The 27,384-nt window shown below is 45.2% G+C and overlaps 1 protein-coding gene across 2 annotated transcripts; it reads right to left on the minus strand.

Moving 5' to 3' along the window:
- Window positions 1–7,821: 7,821 nt before the first annotated feature.
- LOC119354284 (protein ACCELERATED CELL DEATH 6-like) lies at window positions 7,822–12,414 on the minus strand. 2 transcript variants are annotated; one of them, XM_037621002.1, is made up of 3 exons: window positions 11,556–12,414; window positions 8,810–9,342; window positions 7,822–8,677 (listed from the first exon to the last, which is right to left on the minus strand). In XM_037621002.1, the coding sequence occupies exons 1-3, from the start codon at window positions 12,241–12,243 to the stop codon at window positions 7,952–7,954; spliced, it is 1,947 nt and encodes a 648-aa protein (XP_037476899.1). In that variant the 5' UTR covers window positions 12,244–12,414; the 3' UTR covers window positions 7,822–7,951. The 2 variants fall into 2 exon arrangements, with proteins under 2 accessions (XP_037476899.1, XP_037476898.1); XM_037621001.1 differs by having other exon boundaries at window positions 7,822–8,686; window positions 11,556–12,411.
- Between the last annotated feature and the right edge of the window lie 14,970 nt (window positions 12,415–27,384).

The raw sequence follows: 27,384 nt of genomic DNA on the forward strand, positions 1-27,384 counted from the left end.
TCAGAGTATGAATAACCAACAATTTCTAGGTTATCAGTTCTTTTATATGTAAGCATGAAATCCTTAGTTCCTTGCATATAACGCAAGACTTTTTTTGCGGCCTTCTAGTGGCCCGGTCCTGGATTTGATTGGTATCTGCCAAGCATCCCGGTTACAAAACATAAATCTGGGCGTGTACACACTTGAGCATACATGATGCTTCCGACAGCTGAAGCATAAGGAACCGACTTCATCTGATCAGTTTCATATTGGTTCCTCGGACATTAAAATGTCTCAAACTTATCGCCCTTAACTATAGGAGCAGGTGAGGGTGAGCACTTATGCATATTGAATTTTTTTCAGTACTCTCTCAAAGTATGCTTTTTGAGATAGTTCTAACGTTTCTCTGGACCTATCTCGATGAATCTCGATGCCGAGGACATACGAGGCTTCACCAAGATCTTTCATATCAAAACTGGATGACAGAAAATTCTTGGTCTCATGCAGCGTATCCTTATCGCTACATGCCAACAATATGTCATCAACGTACAGGACTAAAAATGTGAACCTACTGCCTTTAAACTTAACGTATATGCAGTTGTCCACAACATTTTCGGTGAAACCAAAAGTTTTGATAATTTTATCAAACTTGAGGTACCACTCTCTTGAAGCTTGCTTCAAGCCATAAATTGATTTCTTTAGATGACATGCTAAATGTTCCTTCCCTTCCACAACAAAGCCTTCTGGCTGAGCCATGTAAACGTTTTTTTAAGACACCATTTAGAAATGTCGTTTTAACATCCATTTGGTGTAGTTCTAGGTCGGAATGAGCTGCTAATGCCATTATGATTCTGAAAGAATCCTTGGTTGACACAGGAGAGAAGGTTTGCTTATAATCGATGCCTTCTCTCTGTGTATACCCTTTTGCCACTAGCCTTGCCTTGAACCGTTCAACATTCCCTTTGGAATCATACTTGGTTTTGTAGACCCACCTGCAGCCTACTTTCTTAGCTCCATCGGGAACTTCTACTAAGTCCCATACGTCGTTTGAGCCCATAGATTTCAACTCGTCTTCCATGGCAACCAACCATTTGGACAAATTTTCGCTTTTAATGGCTTCCTTATAGGAGGTTGGATCCTCCACCTTTCCCATATCATTCATGTACTCCATTAGAAAAGTGATATAATCATCTGATATGGCTTTCTTCCTCTCACGCCATGGTCTACCCATGGGCAGAGGTGGTGGTGGAACATCGTCATTTTCATTATTTTCTTGGAGATCCTCATTTGTGTTTGGATTCTCATTATTAGTTTCTGGATCACTATTCGACTGAGAGACTGAACCGTGAGATTCAGGATCATCAGATGTCACATTTCTTCGTATTGGAAAAACAATCTCTTGGATAGTCGGGGATGGCACACAAACCCGCTTCTCCTCAAGATCGATCTCCCTTAAATTTGTGGCCTCATTATCCTCAAAAAATACCGCTTGTCTAGTCTCCACAAATTTGGTGGTGTGACTTGGACAATAAAAACGATATCCCCTTCCCCTATGAGGGTATCCAACGAAAAAACAACTAACTGCTTTTGGATCCAATTTCTTAAGTTGTGGATTGAAAACTTTAGCTTCAGCAGGGCAACCCCACACCCGTAAGTAATTCAAAGCTCGGTTTCTTTCCCGCCCACATCTCGTAAGGTGTGTTCGGTGCTGTCTTAGTTGGAGCAAGATTTAGTATGTGTGCAACTGTCTTTAATGCCTCTATTCAAAGGCTTACTGGTAAACTCGAGTGACTAAGCATGCTTCGCACCATATCCATAAGGGTGCGGTTGCGACGCTCGGCCACACCATTTTGTTGTGGCTCACCAGGCATTGAGTATTGAGCAATGATTCCATTTTCAGATAAGAACTTGGCAAAAGGTCCAGGAATCTGCCCATAAGGAGCATGCCACACAAACCCGCTTCTCCTCAAGATCGACCTCCCTTAAATTTATGACCTCATTATCCTCAAAAAATACTGCTTGTCTAGTCTCCACAAATTTGGTGGTGTGACTTGGACAATAAAAATGATATCCCTTTCCCCTATGAGGGTATCCAACGAAAAAACAACTAACTGTTTTTGGATCCAATTTCTTAAGTTGTGGATTGAAAACTTTAGCTTCAGCAGGCAACCCCACACCCGTAAGTAATTCAAGCTCGGTTTCTTTCCCGCCCACATCTCGTAAGGTGTGTTCGGTGCTGACTTAGTTGGAGCAAGATTTAGTATGTGTGCAGTTGTCTTTAATGCCTCTATCCAAAGGCTTACCGGTAAACTCAAGTGACTAAGCATGCTTCACACCGTATCCATAAGGGTGCGCTTGCGACGCTCGGCCACACCATTTTGTTGGGGTTCACCAGGCATTGAGTATTGAGCAATGATTCCATTTTCAGATAAGAACTTGGCAAAAGGTCCAGGAATCTGCCCATAAGGAGCATGCCTACCATAATACTCTCCCCCGTGATCAGACCGTACAACTTTGATTTTTGCGTTCAGTTGATTTTCAACCTCCGCTTTATAGACTTTGAATTTCTCCAAAGTTTCCGATCGGTCACGTATGGGATAAATATATCCATAGCGGGAAAAGTCGTCTGTGAATGTAATGAATGAATCAAAACCATCTACAGACTTAACATTAAGGGGTCCACATATGTCGGTGTGAATTAATTCTAAAACCCCTGTAGCTCTTACTGCTCCTTTCTTAATTGTTTTTGCGAATTTTCCTTTAGTGCAGTCGACACATTTGTCTGCATCTGAGAAGTCTAATGGGAGGAGTATTTCATTTTAACTAAGCGTTCCATTCTCCCCCTCGAAATGTGGCCCAAACGATAATGCCACAATTTCGAAGAATTACTAACTCTTTTCCATTTCTTATCAACATTAATTTCATCACTCACATGCATAACCGAATCATTATTAAGAGATAACATGTATAGTTGGCCTCATCTAACATCGATGCCTACATTCTTATTACATTTGATCAAAGCAAATTGTTTCTTACCAAAATGGCACTCATACATATCATCATCTAAATGAGAAACTGAAATAAAATTCCTACTTAAGGTAGGCACATAAATAACATTATTCAATCTAAGAGTGTGGCCAGTGTGTAGCTCCAATGTGAGAGATCCCACAGCTTCAACATCGGCCTCAACTCCGTTCGCAACCTTAAGCTTTCTTGTTCCTCCTCTTATAGTTTGGATCGTATCGAATCCCTGCATAGAGTTAGCAACGTGAGTGGTTGCCCCTGAATCAATCCACCATGACTTCATAGAAAAATCGACATAAAGAGATTCATCTACAAAAGTAATTTCATCAATACCTCTTTTGTTCATCCATTTTAGAAAGCCTGGGCAGTCCCTTTGATAGTGTCCCTCCTCTTTGCAGAAGTTACAAGCATTTTCTCCAGCAGTGGAGCTGCTAGGAGCAGAAGAAGAACTGCCGGCTTCTTTACCCTTGAATGCCTTAGGGTTGAATGGCTTAGTGCCTTCTTTCTTGACTTGCTTTTTCTGAGGCTTGGGAAAACCTTGCCCGTCATGCTTTCTCTTGTTAGAGCCAACATGAAAAACATGGTCTTTCTTCTGCCTCATGATCCTCTCTTCCTCCTGGATGATCCTTGCAGTCATCTCAGAGAGTTGCCATTTTTCCTTTAGAGAGTTATAGTTGACCTTAAATTGTTCAAACTCTTCTGGAAGAGACTCAAGAATAATTATGACAAGAAGGGCTTCACTTAAAGAACACTCCAAAGCCTTAAGTTTGGTGTAAGCATTTACCACCCTCAATATGTGTTACCTAACGTTTCCATCAATAGTGTATTTCTGAAGAAGCTTAGCAAAAAGCTCATGAGCATACACTTTGTCGGAGCCTTTAAATTGCTCCTCCATTTCAGTGAGAAATTATTTAGCAGTGTCTTTCTTAGGGAGTGCTTCAGAAATGTCCGGCGATATTGTCGCTTTCATGATGAGAAGGGCAATATGGTTGGACTTGTTCCACTTTTCCATCTTAACATCATAGTCTTTCTTTAGTTCTGCATACCCTGTAACACCTGCCACAGGTGCCACAGGTTTTTCTTCCCTCAAGGCATAGTCAAACTCATTACAACCTAAACATAATTCGACTTGGGACTTCCAACGAGGGAAGTTACTCCCCGTAAGTGGTTCGATCGTATCGGACCGGAATGGAGCGGAAGCTGAAATTATCATAAAAAATTCATAAGTAAACTTGCATGATTATAAATTTACGTTGGTAAATGAACAAACATGCCAATAATTTTAATTTCAACTCCATGTCAAAACACCGTTGGGCAGAAAAAACATGAAATTAAAATATCATAAGTGATGACTCATAATAATAAAACAACGTCGGCCGAATTAAAATTGGAGTCATTTCATTCTTAATTTAAGCATCAACATAAAAAAACAATATCATTATTTGATGCTTAAATAAGTTCATCATGCAAAACACAAAATAAATCCTGAATAAAATATGTCGTTGGTTCAATTTTACCTAGAATAATAATGTGTTCATTATATTTTTAGGCATTTTCTGTTTTAAACGGTGCAAAAACATAATAACTATTAACTTAAACGCACAGGAAAAAAACAGAAAATCGCGACAGTGATTTTGGCCCAAAATTCCCACGGCTGCACGTAAAAGAGCCCAGCCCGGCAGCAAAAACTCATTAAAAACGCTGAACTGTCACAACATGGGCCACAGCCCACGGTCGAAAAAGGGCCCATTAGCGCCCGCCGGCCCAGCAGGGAGCCGCGCGATGCTCTCAGTCGTCGGATCGAGCCGACGGCTCGGATCGCCCCGCAAACAAGCAAAACAGCCGGCTGGGTCAAAACCCTAGACCATTTCCCCTCCTCCTCCCCGATTCTCATTCTCTCGCAGCGGCGTTCGACGGCGGCCCGAAAGGCACGCCGGCCATGGCGGCGCGGCGGCTGCGCTCGCCGGAGCAGCATGTCGTGGACGACGTCCGGCGTGCTCCTTCGTCGAGCGTGGCTGCTAGCGTCCTCATACATGGCGCATCAAGGAGGGAGGATGGGCGCTGGCCACCGCGGCATGAAGGGCGACGTCGACCTGTGCGGCGTCGGCCACACAGGGGGCACGTCCATTAGGGCGGCGGCGGCTCAAGTTCTTCCCGCGCGTCGTCCTGAGGACGGCGGCGTCACGGCGTCTCCGCCCTCGCACTGCGATGGACGCGGTGCGGGCCCCGAAGGGAAGAGGCGGCTACACGGCGCATTAGGTGAGGATTCTCCTCATTTCTTCTCCAATTCATATACATCAGTGCTTGATTTGGGGGGAAAACAGTCCTAATTGCTGAATTAGGGTTCTTACGAAATTGGGGATTTTTTCTAGGGTTCTTGATGTGGGGATTCTACTGTTTGTATACTGTTTAGACCTCTGCCTTCTAATTTGCTTATCAAAAGAAAAAAGGGGATCAGTACTTAAACATGATTGATTCTTATCAACCGTGACAGAACCATGAGCTTTAATCTTTAACATGGGTTAACTAAAAAAGAACTAACATTAACAGTAATGATCCGAAGCAAAATTAGGGTATCACATAATGATTTGCAGACGGCAATTGGCATGAACATCAAACAATAGCATGAGCATGGGGCTACAACTTTTAATCTTGATCATAAAACCCTAAACCTGACTTGATCTAAACTTGATGTTGATCTACAGATCGATAAGGACCTATTGCAATCAAACTTGGCGAATGATACCATTATTGGAATAATTATGCATCTCTAGGATACCATTAGCAGGAACTGATTGCATATAGATCACCTAAAAGCATGAACAGAGAAGGGTTTAGGGGATCGTTACATGTCACGGCAGTGGACATGATCGCCTGCTTGGTGCAGGCTTGATGCAGGGGTGATGTAGTCGAGGTAGAGGTTCTCCTCGACGTCCTGATTCCTTCAGGACGCCACCGACACTGCCCAGGAACAGCGGCGACGGCTGGCTTAGGTCTTTCCGTCGCTGCAGCACTCCCCCTGATCGGATGGGGTGAGAGAATATCGGGAGGAGAGTAAACCTTACGTGAATTGTTTTCTCGCAGGTGGCCAGCTCTCTCCCGTATCCTTTTAATATGGCGCTGGCGACAGGGGACCCAAAACCTGAGTTGGTTTTTGGGCGCCCCCGATCAGGGCGCGTTAGTTCTGATCGAGGCTCACATACGTTGGTACGTGGACCCCTTCACTTATCGTTATCCCTTTTTTTCTGTTAGACTAATAGATCTAACTGGCCTGTTTAAGTCGTCAGACCAAAACCAACAAATTTGTCTACTTTGTGCAGTTTACATATTTTTCCATGGCTTTAGTTCATGATTTCAGACTTCAAATTTTGAGGATCGTTTGGAAGTTGTACTCACGGCATCATAACTGTTCTATGTTATTCTTCATTTCATTTATCATCACCTTTGGCTACTTGTGCATGCTTTATGAAAAATCCATTTGTCAGCTTCAAGTGCAATACAAGTGTTGAATTGTGCTCCACTGAGCAACAAGCCCCATAGGGGTAGTGTACTCTGAACAATTATCCAAATAGTCACGGTAGTGGATCTGCAAATATTTTTATCAAGGTATTATGTCATCTTTTAATTTGCTTCGCCAGTCTAAAATAATCGGCTTTCTCCAGATTTATCTTTGATGTGAGCATTTTCAAATTCCTTTATTCAGAATCTTGGTAAGAAAATTGACAACAGATAATTAAAAAAACTTATTAGTCGGGTGGGAGGAGAGGGAATAAGGCTAGTCATAGTGGGAGTAACTTAGGTAGTAACATAGCATACTTGAGAAATTTTTGCTTATGTGGCATGTAGTTAATGAGAAGTGGTAACATAATATGTTACTGTAACATAGCGCTTTCCAAGACAAGATGAGTCTACAAGTCATTAAATGAAGCTACATATGACACTACTACTATGTTACTTTGCACTATGAAAGTACTAACTTAGACTAGTGTCATATGCATGACACTAGTATAAGTTACTCCTCACTATGACCAGCCTAAGAGAGAAGAGTGGAAATACAGTCATATTATATTGATTTGTGAGTTGTAGCAATGCACATGTTCCTAAAGGTATAAGTTTAGCGCGATTAAAGTTAAATCACTAAGATATGTATGCCCCCGTTGCAACGCACGAGCAATTGTCTAATAAGGGCCTGTTCGGTAGCTCGCCAGCTCCCAGCTTCCGCGTATCCGCGAGCGGAGCTGGCCCGAACGGCCCGGCGCCAGAAAGCTGGCTTCCCGGATCGAACCAGCATCCACGTACAAAAACTGGGAGCTTGTGTTTCGTCGATCTCAAAAATCGCAAGAGTTGGAGTTCCAGCTATTTATGGCGAGCTGCCACCGCGAAGTGAAAGAAAACGTTTCGTCAGAAGAAAAGACCGGAGCGACTCCCTTCCCTCCCTACCAGGCCAGAAACGAGATTAATGGGCCAGCCAGCTCCAACTTGGGCCAAGTTTGGCCTGTCCTCAACTCCCAATAGGCCAGAATCAACTGAAAAAGGCTGCCAGCCCATACGTTGCGAGAGAAAACTGGAGCTGGTACACCGAACGGTTTTCTGATCGCTAGCTTTCATTTCGGAAGCTGGCATACGAAACGGGAAGCTGGATTTCAGGAATTTCAGGAGTTGGGAAGCTGCCGAACAGGCCCTAAACAATTAGATACACAAGACTGCAAACATACAGATCTGAAAGCGAAGCAAATGGATGGTTTGAACCACGCATTTGATGTCCCGTGCACTGTGCACGGTAGAATTGCTTTCCTCACACCATTGGAAACCCTTGAATAAAGTTCGAACTATGTCACTGCGAGGCATAAAAAAAAATACAAGCACGGATGACATTACAAACAACATCGAATACTTCTATATATACATACGAACGATAGTTGTTACACCAAGGCACACCCATTGCACGTCATAGCAATGCTAATAGAAAGATGAAGCTGTATGTAAATAGCATACCAAGCATCCTCCGCAGGATTAAACACGCAAAATTGGAGCCAATACCTACTGTAAGACGACTCCTTGTTTGTTGAGGCAAATGAGCCTTAAAAGCTCCTCTCCACCCCAATCGCCTTTTGATCGGCATAAACAGGAAGCCTAGCTGCCAATTAGATGGGTTGCGGAGCAAGAGAGTAGCGATGGTAGACATGCATACCACAATGGCGATCCGCTCACTAACTGGGCTCAAGACAACATAAGCTCCTAGTGCAAATGCTGCAACCATGCCTCTTGTCGCCTGCTCCATGCAAACTACAGAGAAGAACATGTAGAGTGCACGAAGCAGTGGATGAACATGATCCGAACCAGCATAGGTGAGCCAGATGGTGGACAACGTGGAGCCCACAAATGCAAGTGTGTTTGCCATCACAAATGCCTTGAAGGTGTATCTATGTGACAAAATTGGTGCACCAGCATGCGGATGACCGTCAGATATGGTGCCACCGGGTAGGGTGAATACTGCTGCAAACGTGACTGTTGAGACAAGGACGGAGCCAACTACTAAATTCTGCGCAATGTTGCTGAATTTCTTTAGCTCGTTCCCAGAGGCTTTCCCAATGTGGAACTCATCTATGAAATGATCCAGGCGACGTGGAGTAAGGACAGCTCCTGTCCATGCTAAGCAGCGAAGTATAATGACCTGTGGATTCTATCAGAACAAATCAACATTTCAGAAAAACAAAGCAGCTGAACTGGAAATGTTCTACAGCCAAACAAGAATACACATTAAACTGTGCCAAGAAGAATAGATTAGTAGGCTCAAGAAGATTACCAGTGTATAACTCATCCCTTTGTCAGTTGCCAGTACCGCAAGATCTAAGGCAGTGAGGCCCTTGTTGTTCACTATATTTGGCAGTACACTTTTATTTGCCATCAGAAGGCTTACTATCATCTGGTCTGCATTCTTGACTGCAAGATGCAGAGCTGTATTCCCTTCATAATCCATGACATTCATCATTCTTTCGAGCTCTGGGGTACCACAGAAATGCCAAACAACTTTCCATTTCTTATACTCAACAGCAATATGTAAAAAATTCCTTCCTTTACCATCAAGCTTCTCATCAGAATCTGGGCAGTGTTTGCAGAGTTCATAGATTAGTTGACCATACCCCATTTTAGCAGCAACATGTACAGGAAACAATCCATTTGAATCTGGGACATATGCTGGAGAAGTATCATATCTCAGTAACAGCTTCAATGCAGAAATGTTTCCAGCAGATGCAACATAATGAAGAGGAGTGCTTCCTGAATCATCAACTTCTTTCACAAGTGCCGGATTCCACTGCAACAGTTCCTGTGTCATTTCTGTTACTAAAAACTTAGTAACCATGTCAACTACACAAAATCCAATTTAACATTCTAGGAAGATACTCCCTCCGGTCCTTTTTACTCTGCATATTAGGTTTGTCCGAAGTCAATCTCATCCAACTTTGGGCAGCCCGGTGCATGTAGCTCCCGCTTGCGCAGGGTCTGGGGAAGGGTCCGACCACTTTGGGTCTATAGTACGCAGCCTTTCCCTACATTTCTGTAAGAGGCTGTTTCCAGGACTTGAACCCGTGACCTCATGGTCACAAGGCAGCAGCTTTACCACTGCGCCAAGGCTCCCCTTCCAATCTCATCCAACTTTGACCAAGTTTATATAAAAAAATTACAGACATTCACATAACAACACCAATATCATTAGATTCATCTTGGAATATATTTTTATATTATATTTATTAGATATTATAGATGCTAATAATTTCTAATATAAATTTGGTCAAACTTAGCAAAGTTTGACTTTCGGCAAATCCAATGTGCAGAGTAAAAAGGACCGGAGGGAGTACTATTTAGAATAAACAATAAAATAGTTTTTTTAATCTAACAATAAATTAGTGCTGGAATTAATATAACCCTTGTTGTCTTTTGAAGAAAAAAAAATTCTCATTCTATACATATTCACAGGATATTCAACGTGAACCAAACAATGTGTAAATGTATTGATTGTTCTGTAAAGTAGCAAAGATGCAAACAAAGCAAAAGTAAGTAACTGATCAAATATGTCACTCAAGAACCAATCAGGAACAATGACGAACTTTCAAAATTCAAAAATCACTTTATGATGTCAATTACAAAAATGAACAGAGTTCTGAGGTAAATAATACACATGGTATCTTGACTACGTACGCTTACATGTACTCCCTCCGTCCGGAAATACTTGTCCGAGGAATGGATGTATCTAGATGTATTTTAGTTCTAGATACATTCATATGTATCCATTTCCAGGACAAGTATTTCCGGACGGAGGGAGTATGTCCTATCTTCTACTACAAACTTAATAAAAAAACAGCCCATGGTATTGGTATCTTACCTATGGATATACAACCAAGAAGATTTATCAACTCTATTTTTGGCAGGAAAACTGTATAGTTACCATACAACTATTAAGATTGATTAACACTACACTTACTATACACCTAAATTAAGTGTTCGCACAATGAAATTAGAGGGGGTGGCTGTCCCTAGGGGTAGCAGGCTATTTCGCATACTCAAATGTAGATGAAATATGAAAATCGTTCAGAAGTCACAGCGAATACGAATATTAGACTGAACTTTTGATTTCAATTGCAGTTTACAAGTTATCAAATTTTCAGTAGACTTAAATACGGAAGCTTTTATCTATAATGATTAAGTCCAAACAACTACATGTTTTGTAAAGTTCTCCGCCAAGTTCCGCTCTATCTTCTGATCCTGATCCTGAAAGGGAAAACCCCATCCTATCCTTTGATCCTATCTATCTTGTTCTTAACCCACGCAGATCCCATAATTACATTTCTTCAAGAAAATTCCCATTATATTTACACATACTGGTATACATTTCCATCATTCCATACTTAGATATCCTTTTCAATCGGAATATAGGTTCTTTTTACATACTATTTAATTTTTTGGTCTCATGAGCCGCACTACCCATTTCAGTAGTACTATCCCAAACTCTAGTGCGTGCCAGAGTCACCAGAGTGTCTCCATCTCAAAAATAAAGAAAAAAGAAGGAATCATTACAGTCAGATCATATAGCGCCACAAACAGTAAAGTGCCTACCAACACATACCCCACTAGCCCAAATCAATCATGTTACCCTTACAGCTTGCGCCATGCGAACCAGATACCCCGAACCCAACATTGCTAGTTGGTACTGTTCGAATTTAGTTGAGTGCAAGCGTGAACCTAGCCTATAACTTCTTTTTTCTACTGAAATTTAAAGCAGAATCAAACAGAGCAGAACCTAGCTTACGCTAAAATTCAAAACAGAATCACCTGAAAGCAAATTGTTATATTAAAGAGAAACCAAGAAAGAGTACCCTACCGCTTGATTTAGAAGTAATTTCTAATCTCAACTGAGCTATAGTCCAACTAAAGATTATTTTCAGTCAATTACAGGTGAAGAAAATACTTCAGGCACACATCTTGCAGAGTTGCCAATAAGGCAATATAATAACCAACAAAATACACAAGGCGATGTCTCGTCAGGCACTCACCGTTACTCGTGAGGACAGCGGCGTGGAGCGCCGTGCGCCTTCCCGGGCCCGTGCACGAACACAATGTTGGCACCTCATCTTCGTCGGCGTCGGCGTTCTTATACGACTTGATAAGAACGCGCACCATCCCAAGTGATCCTGCGGCCGTCGCCATGTAAATCGGCGTCTCCCCCGCGCCACCGCACAGCCCCGCGAGCCCCGGGTCCGCGGCGGCCAGCGCACGCGCCGCGGCCTCGTGCCCGCCCCGCACCGCGTCGTGAAGCGCCGTCTCGCCGCGCTTGTTAGTGGCGCGGGTGAGGGCACGCAAGGACGGGGCAGAGGGGGAGGAAGCGATGAGGAGGGCGGCGACCTTGTGGGCCCCGGCGCGAGCGGCTAAGTGGAGCGGCGTGTCCAGAGCGGCGTTGCGCGCGGCGAGGAGGCCAGGGGCGCGGCGGAGGAGGAGCGCCGCGAGTGCCGCGTGCCCGCCGGAAGCGGCCACGTGCAGGAGCGTGTTGCCTCCTGCGGTGGTAGCGGTCTCGAGGTCGGGCGCGGACCGGTCCGCGAGGAGCTCCTTCACGAGCCGCCGCTCGTCGCCGCTGCGCGCCGCGCGGAGGAGTGCGGGCCTCAGGGATGGCGAGGTTGCCAGCGGCCGAGGCGTTGCGCAGGACGCGGTGGACGGCGGCGAGGTCTCTGCCTGGGGCGAGGACATCGTGTGCGTGTCGGTTGGGACGAGGGGGGAACGTGGGTGGTTTACTTCGGAAGATTCATGTCACTGACGAAGTGGCGATCGGTGACTTCCACCCCTAAAAAAAAAAAAAAAAACAGTGAGGAGGCAAAACTAAGTCGATACCATTTTCCTATCTGTCCCCCGGTGGTTTAATTGTGTACACATGCCCCTTTTCTTCGACCGCGTTCTTCCTTTCGTTTTTTTAACATCAGTATAGACATAAACGCTCATATACACGTGTATACACTCATTTCTATGAATGCATACACGCACACCCTACCCCTATGAGCGCCTCCGAAAGACTGAGCCGGCATATCATCTTGTAATTTACGAAGTCGCCGTAGGCATCTCGTCATTTTGCTATGTACTTCCTTCCGTAACACATCCTGTATAACCTTGTTGGGTCGCATTTTCTAACGGTTTTACAAGACGTCAAAACATCCGACCCGACTAGGTTCGGTAAAAATGGCCGACCTGTAAAATCTTTACGGGAGGCTCGTAAACCGTCCGCGATTCCGGTATATATGCCGGCTCTGGGACGATTTCGGCTTCCCACCCCTCTTTCCTCCATTAACCTTCATCGTGTTGCTTGCACTTTGGCGACAAATCGAGCGACTTCTGGTGTCATTTTCTAGCGAGATTAGTCACCTGAGGCGAGAGGGGGGCTCGGCGGCCGCGGCAGTGACCCGCCCCGCAAGCGCCGCAACGACGCAAATGCTGGCATGCTTGCAACCAAGTAGAGGGGCCATGCTTTCGGTCTTCGGTTCGAGGGACTATTCGTGGACAGTTCGCGGGATGTACGATCTACACCGATATGTTCATCTTCCTCTTCAACTCGGTGACGGTAATGATCGTGATCTTAACCCGTTATGCATCTTCATATTAATCTTGGGTGTTTGTAGGCGCGGATTTTTTTTTGTTTTCTACTATGTTTCCCAACAACACATTAGGACATCTACAATGCTAGCCGCTTATACAGGCGCTTACCAGCAAAAAAAATTAAAGATAGTAAAATAGAAAAGGCACCTAAGCGCCCTCGCATGCAATGGCGGACGCTTATTCTGTTGAGGAAATTAAACAACTGAGCGCTTCCAGCAGGCAGAAAAAGGAGCAAGCGCTCAACACAACACCTTGCATCGACGCCGCGCGCAACACCAGGATTCAACCGATTAACTGGTAATTGGTAGGGAAACTAATCCTAGCGCCCATCCTAAGCGCCCGCATTGGACATGCCATTATGCCAAGCAATCAGACACTTGAATCCCTGATTTCCTCTGATCGATCACATGATTCAGCAACCATCTTGACAACTAACATATGGTGTGTGGGTTTAGCATAGATCACAATGTTAAGTAGGGCCAAATGCCCTCCAAGTTAGATCATCCTTTTTGCCATGATGGAAAAAGTTTCACAATTTTATCAAAGGCGGGCTGCAATTTAGACTTGGCAGACATCCCATAGAAAGTTACAAAACAAGATATTTATAGGAAAAAACTAGTCAATATACACGGTAGAGTAGCAACCACTAACTCTCTGCCTCAGTCTTCTACGCAGATCAGAATAACCAAGGATTTTACATAATTGATCAGCAGACCAAAGGCCATTCAGAGGATATTCATCACCTTTCTTGCAAAGTCATGGTCAATTCGAGATGGCCTGATGAACAAGATAATCTCGTTGGCATAGATATATAAACTTGCATGAGCGAGATCAATGCATGCATCGCAATGGCAAAGATGTGTGGTGAGATGTGATCACCCTGCCTAAATATAGTGACTTGCACGACATTGTTTCCCCCAATGCCACTGCAACCACTCAGAGTGCTTGCCAAGGAGACAAAATTGCAATCCACTTCACCCAATCTTCCAGAGAAACATTTTTCCTGGAGAACCTCAAAGAGGAAAACAAAGAAAGGAATTCAAATGCACGAGAGATTTCTAGTTTGAGAAGCACATGTTTAGCTTTTCCTTTGATGAATCTTGTGAAAATTGCCAAACTAGAGTGAATTTCTCATGAAGATTTCACCCCTTAATAAAATTTGATGAGTTTGCACTAACAAATCACCACCCGAGGCCTAAGCCTAACTAATGGTAGTTTAGAGACAAGCCTTGGAAAGGTATGCACTAAGTTGATTGGCCTATACGCTCCCACCCCCACCACGTTAGGATCTTTAGGTATCAACACTACTGCAGGATACTGCTAACGTGACACTATGATCAGAGACCCTTTGACGAAATTGTGTGCGATGCATTATGGCAAACGGTGATGTAAAATAACTGTAAAAAATGCAAAACATTTGCGATGGCGGATACATCAAACACGGTTCATATTTTAGTTGCGTGTGCGATGCGGGGCATACGGTTCAGTTCAATGAACTGTTTGCGATGAGGCAGAACAAAAGAAACGAGCATCTAGATGAAGGCGTGTGTGATATACGACATACAATTTACTCAGATAAACTGTTTGTGACGAGGCAGAACAACAGAAATGGGCAGCCAGATGAAGGTGTGTGCGATATACGACATACAATTCACTCGGATGAACTGTTTGCATTGAGCCAAGAGAACAGAAACGATTCAACTTAATAAGATGTGTGTGATACGCGACAAACATGTCTATAATCGAAAACGTGTGGGAAGACCGATCACAACATAGACGATTCTTGTTAACAAGCCGTGTGTGCTGTGAGCAAATGATTGCTGGTATACAATTGTTAGTGATTGATGAAATTATCACCGACAGGTTTCATTGTTTAGTCCATGTGCGATGTGATTTGCTCTGTCTACAGAACATCAACATATATACTTAAAAAGACAACATTGCAAAACTAAATTAAGCATACAATTACACAAGTTACTACACACATAACATTTCCACACACCAAAGTAAGCAATTACATGCATACTAAATTAGGAGAAACAAGCATCTAATCATCTACTTATTGTTGCGACGACGCTTGCCATTGCTTTGCTTCTGGCTGGATCCCTGGACGTTTTGAGGAAGGAGGCACTTCCTTATGTCAACGATCCGCCTGTACATGTCGTAGCTCGTGTACGCCTCCTTGGCCATGTACACAACATGAGCTTTGTCGAGTTTCTGCATCCAGGCTGATACGTCCATTTTGCATCATGCTTTTATATCGATATTTACTACATTATAGGCTGTTATTACACATTATGTCACAATACTTATGCCTATTCTCTCTTATTTTACAAGGTTTACATGAAGAGGGAGAATGCCGGCAGCTGAGATTCTGGGCTGGAAAAGGAGCAAATATTAGAGACCTATTCTGCACAGCTCCAAAAGTCCTGAAACTTCACGGAAGCTATTTCCAGTATATATAAAAAATACTGAGCACAAGAAGTTCTAGAGGGGGGCCACACCCTGGCCACGAGGGTGGGGGCGCGCCCTACCCCCTGGGCGCGCCCCCTGCCTTGTGGGCCCCCTAGTGGCCCTCCAATGCCATCTTCTGCTATATGGAGTCTTTCGTCGAGGAAAAAAATCATAAGCAAGCTTTCGGGACGAGACTCCGCCGTCACGAGGCGGAAGCGGAACCAATCTAGGGCTCCAGCGGAGCTGTTCTGCTGAGGAAACTTCCCTCCGGGAGGGGGAAATCATCACCATCGTCATCACCAACAATCCTCTCATCAGGAGGGGGTCAATCTCCATCAACATCTTCACCAGCACCATCTCCTCTCAAACCCTAGTTCATCTCTTGTATCCAATCTTTGTATCCAAACCTCAGATTGGTACCTGTGGGTTGCTAGTAGTGTTGATTACTCCTTGTAGTTGATGCTAGTTGGTTTACTTGGTGGAAGATCATATGTTTAGATCCATTATGCATATTAATATCCCTCTGATTATGAACATGAATATGCTTTGTGAGTAGTTATGTTTGTTCCTGAGGACATGAGAGAAGTCTTGATATTAGTAGTCATGTGAATTTGGTATTCGTTCGATATTTTGATGAGATGTATGTTGTCATCCCTCTAGTGGTGTCATGTGAACGTCGACTACATGACACTTCACCATTATTTGGGCCTAGAGGGAGGCATTGGGAAGTAATAAGTAGATGATGGGTTGCTAGAGTGATAGAAGCTTAAACCCTAGTTTATGCGTTGCTTCGTAAGGGGCTGATTTGGATCCATATATTTCATGTTATGGTTAGGTTTACCTTAATACTTCTGTTGTAGTTGCGGATGCTTGCAATAGGGGTTAATCATAAGTGGGATGCTTGTCCAAGTAAGGGCAGCACCCAAGCACCGGTCCACCCACATATCAAATTATCAAAGTACCGAATGCGAATCATATGAACGTGATGAAAACTAGCTTGATGATAATTCCCATGTGTCCTCGGGAGCGCTTTCCTTCATATAAAAGTTTGTCCAGACTTGTCCTTTGCTACAAAAAGGATTGGGCCATCTTGCTACACCTTATTTACTTTTATTACTTGCTACTCGTTACAAATTACCTTATCACAAAACTATCTGTTACCGATAATTTCAGTGCTCACAAAGAATACCTTGCTGAAAACCGCTTATCATTTCCTTCTCCTCCTCATTGGGTTCGACACTCTTACTTATCGAAAAGGCCACGATAGATCCCCTACACTTGTGGGTCATCAAGACTCTTTTCTGGCACCGTTGCCGAGGAGTGAAGCGCCTTTGGTAGGTGGAATTTGGTGAGGAAAAATTTATATAGTGTGCTGAAATTTACTATCACTTGTTACTATGGAAAGTAATCCTTTGAGGGGTTTGTTTGGGGTATCTTCACCTCGTCCGGAACCACAATTAGTTACTCCTCAACCTACTAAACCTATTGAAAATGAAAATGTTTACTTCGAAATTCCTTCGGGTATGATAGAGAAACTGCTAGCTAATCCTTTTGCAGGAGATGGAACATTGCATCCCGACTTACACTTAATCTATGTGGATGAAGTTTGTGGATTATTTAAGCTTGCAGGTATGCCCGATGATGTTATCAAGAAGAAGGTCTTCCCTTTATCTTTGAAGGGAGATGCATTGACATGGTATAGGCTATGTGATGATATGGGATCATGGGACTACAAACGGTTGAAATTGGAATTCCATCAGAAGTTTTATCCTATGCATCTTGTTCATCGTGATCGTAATTATATATATAATTTTTGGCCTCATGAAGGAGAAAGTATCGCTCAAACTTGGGGGAGGCTTAAGTCAATGTTATATTCATGCCCCAATCATGACCTCTCAAGAGAAATGATTATTCAAAATTTTTATGCTCGGCTTTCTGACAACAATCGCTCCATGCTCGATACTTCTTGCACTGGTTCCTTTATGATGAAGACTATTGAATACAAATGGAATTTATTGGAGAGAATTAAACACAACTCTGAAGATTGGTATCTTGACGGAGGTAAAGAGTCAGGTATAACACCTAAGTTTGATTGGTCTTAAATCTTTTATGGATACCGATGTTTTCCGTAAATTTAGCAATAAATATGGACTTGACTCTGAGATAGTAGCTTCTTTCTGTGAATCCTTTGCTACACATGTTGATCTCCCTAAGGAGAAGTGGTTTAAATATAATCCTCCCATTGAAGCAAAAGTAGTTGCACCTATTAAAGTTGAAGAAAAGACTTTCACTTATAATGATCCTATTGTTCCTACTGCTTATGTTGAGAAACCACCTTTCCCTATTAGAATAAAGAATCATGCTAAAGCTTCAACTGTGGTCAACAAAAGTAATATTAAGACACATAAACCCCCTGAGCAAATTAAAGTTGAACCTAAAATTGCTATGGTTAAAGATCTCTTGTGTAGCGACCAGACCTCAAACGGCCGAGTCTCTGTGCATCAGTGTCATCCCTAGATCGGTAATGCTGACACACACAGTACCTGAGGATTTATAACAGAGTAGCAATCACACACTTATTACATCGAATGTCTCAAAAGAGAACTTATTACAATAAATATGGCTTAAGGCCATCTAATATGATAACAACGGAAGGCTTGGAAGATAAAGTGAGTCCATCAACTCCAACGGCATCACTGAGTGAAAGACCACGACCTAAGGCTCCTTACTCGTCATCTGAAAAGTCTGCAACATGATACATTGCAGCTCGAAAACGGGTCAGCACATGGAATATGCCGGCAATGTAACACAAGAGAGTAATGAACAGAATAATGCTATCACTACATGCATATATGGATGGTGGAGGCTGTATGGTTAATAGGTTTTTGCGAAAAGCCAATTTTTCCCTACTGCAAAGGAATATATTTTATTTAACTACAAAGTTGGTTGAAAACTTTGAGAATGGTAAACCCCATCTCAATCCCAATTAAAAAGGTCATTAATAACCCAACAAAATTAATTTAGAGTGATGAGATCAACATGATAATCCAAGAACCAGATACTCAAGATGTCCATAACCAGGGACACGGCTAATCAAGATTAGTTTGTACACTCTGCAGAGGTTTGTGCACTTTTCCCCACAAGACTCGATCTCCTCCGTTGGATTTCTCGCACTACATGGTGTTTGAGAAACGGATGACCGAGACACAGTCTTTCAGAAGCGTTAGCACCTTACGATGGGTAGACAGTACCACCTACATCCCCTACATCTTCTAGTCTACCACTGTAAGAGTTCACACTACTTAATCAACTATGCCAGAGCCCATAATGGCATGTGGCTGCACACGGAAGTTTCTAGTATGAAAAATCTCATGATCCCTTTGAGCCTGGGTGGCGGTCCATAGGAAAATCACACGGTACCCCGGGATTTCCAAAAAAATACAGGCAATCACTGGATACCCCAGGTGCCTCAATCCACCCAGATGTGTATTTAAGTTGCCACCTTAAGTTAAACCATTAATTAACAATCTCACATCTGTTATGGATACTGAGGGAGTCTTGGATTAGGGGGTATCCGGACATCCAGATTATATCCTTTGGCCGGACTGTTGGACTATGAAGATACAAGATTGAAGACTTCGTCCCGTGTCTGGATGGGACTCTCCTTGGCGTGGAAGGAAAGCTTGGCAATACGGATATGTAGATCTCATTCCTTGTAACCGACTCTCTGTAATCCTAGCCCCCTCCGATGTCTATATAAACCGGAGGGTTTTAGTCCGTAGGACAACAAACAATCACACCATAGGCTAGCTTCTAGGGTTTAGCCTCTCTGATCTCGTGGTAGATCAACTCTTGTACTACTCATATTATCAAGAACAATCAAGCAGGACGTAGGGTTTTACCTCCATCAAGAGGGCCCGAACCTGGGTAAACATCGTGTCCCCTGCCTCCTATTACCATCCGCCTAGACGCACAGTTCGGGACCCCCTACCCGAGATCTGCCGGTTTTGACACCGACATTGGTGCTTTCATTGAGAGTTCCTCTGTGTCGTCATCGTTAGGCTTGATGGCTCCTTCAATCATCGATAGCGATGCAGTCCAAGGTGAGACTTTTCTCCCCGGACGGATCTTTGTATTCGGCGGCTTCGCACTGCGGGCCAACTCGCTTGGCCATCTGGAGCAGATCAAGAGCTACCCCCCTGGCCATCAGGTCAGATTTGGAAACTTGAACTACACAGCCGACGTCCACAAAGACTTGATCTTTGACGGATTCGAGCCCTTGCCGAGTGCGTCGCACGGTCACGATGAGCATGATTTAGCTCTACCATTGGATAGTGTTCGGGAGATCGCACCGGCGATCGCTCCGACCCTCAATTCGGAGCCAATTGCGCCCTCCAGGGACGGGTGGATAGACCCCGCCACGGAGGCCGCATTCTCATCGGCGATCAAACCGAGTATCGACCTTACCCTTCACGAGAGCCGTGACGCCAAACTGCCGGATTCTTCCCCGGCCACGGACTCCGAACCGCCTGCGCCCGTGCCTATCGAATCCGACTGGGCGCCGATCATGGAGTTCACCTCCGCAGATGTCTTTCAGCACTCGCCCTTCGGCGACATCCTGAACTCATTAAGGTATCTCTCCCTGTCAGGAGAGTCCTGGCCGAACTATGTCCGGCAGGATTGGGATGCGGATGACGAAGAAATTCGCCGCCCACCCACCACCCACTTAGTAGCCACTGTCGACAATTTGACCGACATGCTCGACTTCGACTCCGAAGACATCGACGGTATGGACGACGAGGCAGGAGACGAACAGGAACCACTGCCCACAGGGCACTGGACGCCCACTTCATCATATGATGTATACATGGTGGACACACCCAAAGAAAACGATGACGAGGAACGGAAGGACGCAGCGAAGGGTTGTTCCCTCGAGAAGCAGTCAAAGCGGCAGCGTAAGCGCCGCTCCATATCCCGCCTCGGCAGAAACAACGATCATATAGACCCAGCGATAGAGTAGGGTGAGCCAGCGGACGACAAACACGGCATTGAACCATCGTCCGACCACGGCAACACAGAGAATCAAACCGAACAACCCGACTCCGTTGAAGATAACAGTCCGGACGACATCACACTGGACAGGCACCTGGAGCAACAGAATAAACATCAAAGGCTTGTTGCCACTGCGAGGAGTCTGAAAAAGTAGAAGCAAATGCTCAGGGCTGCACAAGACACACTCAGAATTAGATGGAGTGAAGTACTCAACACCGCAGCAAAATACGATGGTAATCGCCACACAAAGAGCTACCCGAAGCGAAAGCTACTACCTGAATTCGATGAGGAGGCCTTAGATCCCCCGCAATCAAAAAACAAAACAGCCATCCGGTCGGATAGACGACCTCATGGCCAACATAGAGCGGCAAACGACGCCGCACACAAGCCAGTACGCGATCCACGTGAGGGCTCTCATCAAAAGGACAACACAACCAGATCCATCTACAGGCCAAGCAAGCGCGCTCCAGCACGCAATGCAACACAACAAACATCCGAACACCACGGTACACCCAAATACAGAGGTGCCGCACACCCCCTATGTTTCACCGATGAGGTGTTGGACCATGAATTTCCAGAGGGATTCAAACCCGTAAACATAGAGGCATATGACGGAACGACAGACCCTAGGGTCCGGATTGAGGACTACATCCTCCATATCCACATGGCTCGAGGAGATGATCTCTACACCATCAAGTACTTACCCCTCAAGCTCAAAGGGCCAGCTCAGCACTGGCTTAAAAGCCTCCCCGAAAACTCCATTGGAAGCTGGGAAGAGCTCGAAGACGCTTTTCGGGCAAATTTTCAAGGGACCTATGTCCGACCACCGGATGCAGACGATTTAAGTCATATAACTCAACAACCCGGAGAGTTAGCCCGAATGCTTTGGAATAGGTTTCTCACTAAAAAGAACCAAATAGTCGACTGTCCAGACACCGAAGCCTTAGCAGCTTTCAAGCACAGCGTTCGAGACAAATGGCTTGCCAGACACCTTGGTCAAGAAAAGTCGAGAACAGTGGCAGCATTAGCAAGCCTCATGACCCGCTTTTGCGCGGGCAAGGACAGCTGGTTGGCCCGATGTAGCACCAGCGACCCAAGTACATCCGAAGTCAGGGACGGAAGCAGGAAGCCACAACGTAGCAAAAACAAGCGCCGGAATAAAGAAGACATCCCGAAGAGCACGGCGGTAAATGCCGGATTCAGAAGCTCTCGGCCAGGTCAGCAAAAGCTGCCCTCCAAAGGCAACAGAGACGAACTGTCCAGCCTAAACAAGACTCTGGATAAAATATGTCAGATCCATAGCACCCCCGATAAACCTGCAAATCATACCCATAGAGAATGTTGGGTCTTCAAACAGTCCAACAAGCTCAACGCCGGACACAAGGGGCAGGATACACCAATCGAAGACGAGGACGAGCCTCGCAAGCAAAGCACTGTGGAACAGAAGATATTCCCCCCAAAAGTCAAAACAGTAAACGTGTTACACGTGACAAAGGGGAGAAACAAAGCGGCACTCCTAGAGACACATGCCCCAGGGCCTATCACCGCGGAGTTCTATCACTGGTCGTCCCAACCGATCACCTTTGACCATCGGGATTACTCGACAAGTATCCGGCATGCAGGATGGACTGCCTTGGTGTTAGACCCGATAATTGACGGATACCACTTCACACGAGTCCTGATGGACGACGACAGTAGTTTAAACCTGATATATCAGGACATAGTCTGCAAAATGGGGATAGACCCAACAAAAATTAGCCATAGCAATACTAACTTTAAAGGAGTAACGCCAGGCCCAGAAGCCCATTGCACGGGCTCCCTACTACTAGAGGTTATATTCGGCTTTCCCGATAACTTCCGCAGCGAAAATTTAACCTTCCACATCGCTCCGTTCCAAAGTGTCTATCAAGCACTACTCGGACACGAAGCTTTCGCTCGCTTTAATGCAATACCGCATTACGCTTCTCTCATAAGATGCCCGGTCCACGTGGCATCATTATAGTAAATGAAAATATTGAGCGCTCCTTGCGCGCGGAAGACCGTGCAGCCGCCTTGGCAGCCGCACACTAGACGGCCTCACCAACTAGAGCATTTGACAGGTCGTTAAGACCACAGACACTGTTAGACGAGTCCGGTGCAGTTATATATAATTGATACAGGTTTGATGGCTATACCCTATAACAATACAAGGGGCTCAACGCGTGTAAACAAGTGACAATTAGGCTCAACTTTACTCATCTTGAACTGTACATGGTTTATTTAGTATAACCTACCTTTTTGCACAACAACTTTTCAACTAAGTTCCTCTCTTTTACAGATGACCATCGTGCTACACCCGTCCAGGATACGGCACAACGGAGACACAGGCGCAGATGTGCAGCAGGGACCCGTTCAAAGGATTCTTTTTAGATTAAGACCCTGCGTAAACCTTTTTTACTGTCTCTTGTTGATACACATCCCCCGGATTCTCAGTACAATTGAGAAGGATGCTGACATATTGGCATGTGGCCACGTCAGGATATTGCACGTGCTTGGACACCAGGGGCTTATTACAAAGGGCACTGTTTAAGCCCGGTTTACATCATAAAGACCGAATACCTTAGGGAGTGTTCGGCGTCGCGAGTTTGGCCTTATATGCATCAGCTCCGAATCATGTCTTTGGTTAAATGTTGGGTTTGCCCGGCTCCTGTGTTTTGCTGCCTTACGTTCCGCTCTATCGGCTAAGGCGGCACCAGGAGAACTACTGCGATTGTGCCCTGGTTCATCCGGACGAGCACCTTAGTAGAGAAAGCCGAAAACTGACTGTCATGATATAGCTTGAGACTGGTCAACCACTCGATGACCTAGCGGAATCTTCGTGATTCCTCCGCCTTAACGAAGGGCCGTTTCCCTGCCAGGCATATACGCGCCCCGAATTCGGATGAGCGCGGAGCCACCAGGGGCTATATAGTAGCCCCACTGTCAAACTCCTCTGGCTAAGTGAAAGTGTTAAAGCATTACAGTCCGATTGCCTAGTTCGCTACGCTATCACCTCCTTAATGGACCAAGACGTTGGATCAAGTGTGAACATGCGTCTTCTGCGAGCACCCCCGCATTATATGCATGGGGGCTGAAGCCGACGACTGCCATCTTTCAGGTTATATACATATATACATAAACGGCCGCACAGGAGGCATCATAGTACTTTCGGGCAAAAGTATAAATACATCCTTGATAAACTCAACAAAACATTGTTTTTACAATGGGAATACATGTCACTTAAACATAATATTCTTCGAGCACTGAGCCTCTATCGAACGAGCGCCTTCAAGAACTTCTTCAAAGTGGTGCTCGGCAGCCACTCGGCCTATGGCCGAGCCTTGTGCCGCAACAGTGGTGGCATCCATCTCCGCCCAGTATGATTTGACACGGGCAAGGGCCATCCGCGAGCCTTCTATGCACGCCGACCTCTTTACAGCATCGATGCGTGGCACAGCACCAAGGAATTGTTGCACTAAGCTAAAGTACCTACTCGGCCTTGGCCCTCCTGGCCACAGATGATCCACAACGGACCTCATGGCAAGTCCGGATAATCTATGGAGCTCGGCCCAACCGGTCAATCGCTCATTCAGCAACAGCGGACGGACTGGAGCATGAAACTGTGACCAGAACAGCTTCTCCACTTCAGGACCTTTCTGATCCTTGAAGTACTCGGCCGCATCAGTAGCACTTGCAGCCAAATCCATGTACTCGTCCGCAGAACTCCATAGCCGGTCCAGAGGAGCATATTTTGGATCTCCGAACTTAGTCCGCAACAAGAAGGGCTTCCCAGATACAATATCCGCAGCTTGACGCAGCTCCTCCTTCGTCGCTCTAATTTTGGAGCGGGCTTCCTTGGCAGCCACCCGGGCCTTTTCCAGGTCCGTCGCCTTCGCCCGATTTTCTTCTTCAAGAAGCTGGCAACGGTCAGCAGCATCTTTTAACTCTACATCCATCTTGGCTATTTTTTCTTTGCTCTCACAATGCGCGGCCTGTTTGGCCCTTAACTCTTTGGCCGCCTTTAAAGCGGTCGCATTGCTACTCCTTGCTTGCTCCTTGGCTCGGGCAAGCTCCGCCCGAAGGGTCTCCATGGTGGCAGCTCCATCTGCAGTCACAACATATTAAGATACTGGCATCATGCTGCTCTTATTATGTGACAATCACCAGAAAAATCACCTACCCTATGCCTCGTCAAGCCGCTTGTTAACAAGCACGATGTAGGCATCTGCCGCATCCAGTTGCCGCCTTAGTTCGGCAAACCCATTAGTCCGGCTAGCCACTGAAGCTTCAACCACCTGAACACAAAGGCGGTCTGGTTATTACCTGGGACTATGATTCTCTATTTTCCGCCGTTTTCGACGACAACCAGTCTCAGGTGTTACTATCTACATAGGGCACATCTAAAAATGTGCGGTACTGTCAACAATGTACATCATTTCATGTACCTCAAAACCCGTCAGTAGACTCATAAAAGCTTCATGCAACCCGCTTTCGGCGAACGAAATCCTTTCAATCACCATACCCATCAACGTGCGGTGCTCTTCTAAGATAGTCGCTTGCTCCAGCAGATCCCTCAGTACGTCCGACCGCACACCAGACAGTGTCGGACTCTTTTGATCACTCTCTTCGAGAGCCGGATACTGAGGACTTAGGGTGGCCATAGGATTACCTTCTGGCCTTGCCGGATCAGGAGAAACCCTCCGCAACGACACCTCGGGGTCGCCCGCCTCGTGAGGAGGTGTGGCAGGGGGTGGCGTTTCGCTCTCCATCATCTCTGGAAGAAGATCCCCTGAAGACGATCTCTGCCGAGAAGGGATAAGATCCAAACTGCAAGATAAATGCTTCGATTATTTTCCTCAGAAGTAAAGTGAGATATTTTCATTATTAAGTACCCTTTTACTTACAGCTCGGTGGAGGGCTGGTCCCCTTGAGGGCATAGCGCGGCCAGGGTATCCCCCAGGGCAGGACCCTCCGGCGGAGATTTCTTCCCCCATTTGGAGACCATTGTCTCCGGGTCTCAGAGGCGGTTCTCTTCCTTCTCTGGGGAGAGGAAGTTTCAGTTCCTCCTCCCCGGCTAACCTCCTTCGCGGAGGTGCTAGCCTCCTTGTTCCCCCCTTTATCCTCTCCTGAGGGCGCTTGATAAGGCGTGATCTCCAGCATCCTGGTTAGCACGGGATTTGGTGAGGTCTCAGGGAGGGGGGCCGGACACCTGATCAACTTTGCCTTCGCTATCCAATCCTAGACAAAGAGCGGCTTTTTTAGGGCAACGTTGCTATAAATAAACGGACAGTGTGCTCGGATGCGGGGCTACTTACTTGGGTATCCGGGCGATTGCAGCTCAGACCTGCATCCTCAGTGATGTCCGGACACATTATTTGTGGTCCGAAGAACAATTTGTACATCTCTTCGTGCGTCATGCCGAGGAAATGTTGAATAGCTCGTGGTCCTTCCGGGTTGAATTCCCACATGCGAAGGGGCCGGTGTTTGCAAGGCTGGACTTGACGAACTAGCATAACTTGCACTACCATAGCCAGACTGAAATCTATCTCAAAGAGATCTCGGATACGGCTTTGCAGTATTGGCACGTCCTTGGCTGGACCCCAGCTCAGCCCCCTGCTGATCCATGACATCAATTGTGGTGGGGGGTGACGGTGGAACTCTCAATAAAATGATGTAAAATGCTTAGTTTTTCATGTACTCTCATAATATGCAACTTTCAACCATGTTAACAATGTTTAAAATGCTGTTTGTGTTTATTTTGCATAATGCCATGCTAAATTGAATTATTTCATAACTAAATAAAAGTAGCTCCATTTTAAATAAATTATATATGTAAATGGGGTAGAAAAATGCATAGTTTGACTTGGTGGCATTACTTTGCATGTTTAACAACTCTAAAACATGGGTTAGGGCAGAGCAGTACCCAATTCATAATATGCATATGTGGATTTTCCAGAATTGTTATTTGTTATTTCCGGCCTCATTTAAACTTGCCTAAATAGTTAGTTTACATATGCCTCACCTCTTGCCATGTTAACCAACATTTAATATTGTTGAGTACCGAAACGGGCGTGAACTATATAATCAGATGTGGTGTTTCGTCAATATGCAACTCGTTGCATATTGAGCTCCACTTAACTTGTAGAATTGTTTGTTGCACTTTACAGTGCCATGAATCTTTAAACCAGACATGCATCATACTTGATTGTGCATCATGCCATGTTTATGTGTTGTGTGTTTACCATGTTGTTTGCTTCTTTCCGATTGTGCTTCTTCTTGATAGTTTTGGTTACATTGCGTTTGTGAGGATCCGTCCAACTACGTTGGATTGTCTACTTCATGGACTCGTTCTTCTTCCTTGCGGGATCTCAGGCAAGATGACCATTACCCTCGATATCACTTCTATCTTTGCTTGCTAGTTGTTCGCTCGATCGCTATGTCGCGCTACCTACCACTTGTTTATCATGCCTCCCATATTGCCATGTCAAGCCTCTAGCCCACCTTCCTAGCAAACCATTGTTTGGCTACGTTACCGCTTTTGCTCAGCCCCTCTTATAGCGTTGTTAGTTGCAGGGGAAGTTGAAGATTGCTCCATGTTGGAACATGATGATTTTGGGATATCACAATATCTCTTATTTAATTAATGCATCTATATACTTGGTAAAGGGTGGAAGGCTCGGCCTTATCCCTGGTGTTTTTTTCCACTCTTGCCGCCTTAGT

This window comes from Triticum dicoccoides, chromosome 2A, assembly GCF_002162155.2.
Source record: "Triticum dicoccoides isolate Atlit2015 ecotype Zavitan chromosome 2A, WEW_v2.0, whole genome shotgun sequence".
Classification (NCBI taxonomy): domain Eukaryota; kingdom Viridiplantae; phylum Streptophyta; class Magnoliopsida; order Poales; family Poaceae; genus Triticum; species Triticum dicoccoides.

Bases quoted from the DNA above. Each gene is read 5' to 3' on its own strand.
- LOC119354284 (XM_037621001.1), bottom strand. From the start codon at position 12,243: ATGTCCTCGCCCCAGGCAGAGACCTCGCCGCCGTCCACCGCGTCCTGC. The intron at 9,343-11,555 runs GTGAGTGCCTGA...TTTTAGTAACAG, and splicing joins CGCTGTCCTCACGAGTAACG to AAATGACACAGGAACTGTTG. The intron at 8,687-8,809 runs GTAATCTTCTTG...TTGTTCTGATAG, and splicing joins AAGGGATGAGTTATACACTG to AATCCACAGGTCATTATACT.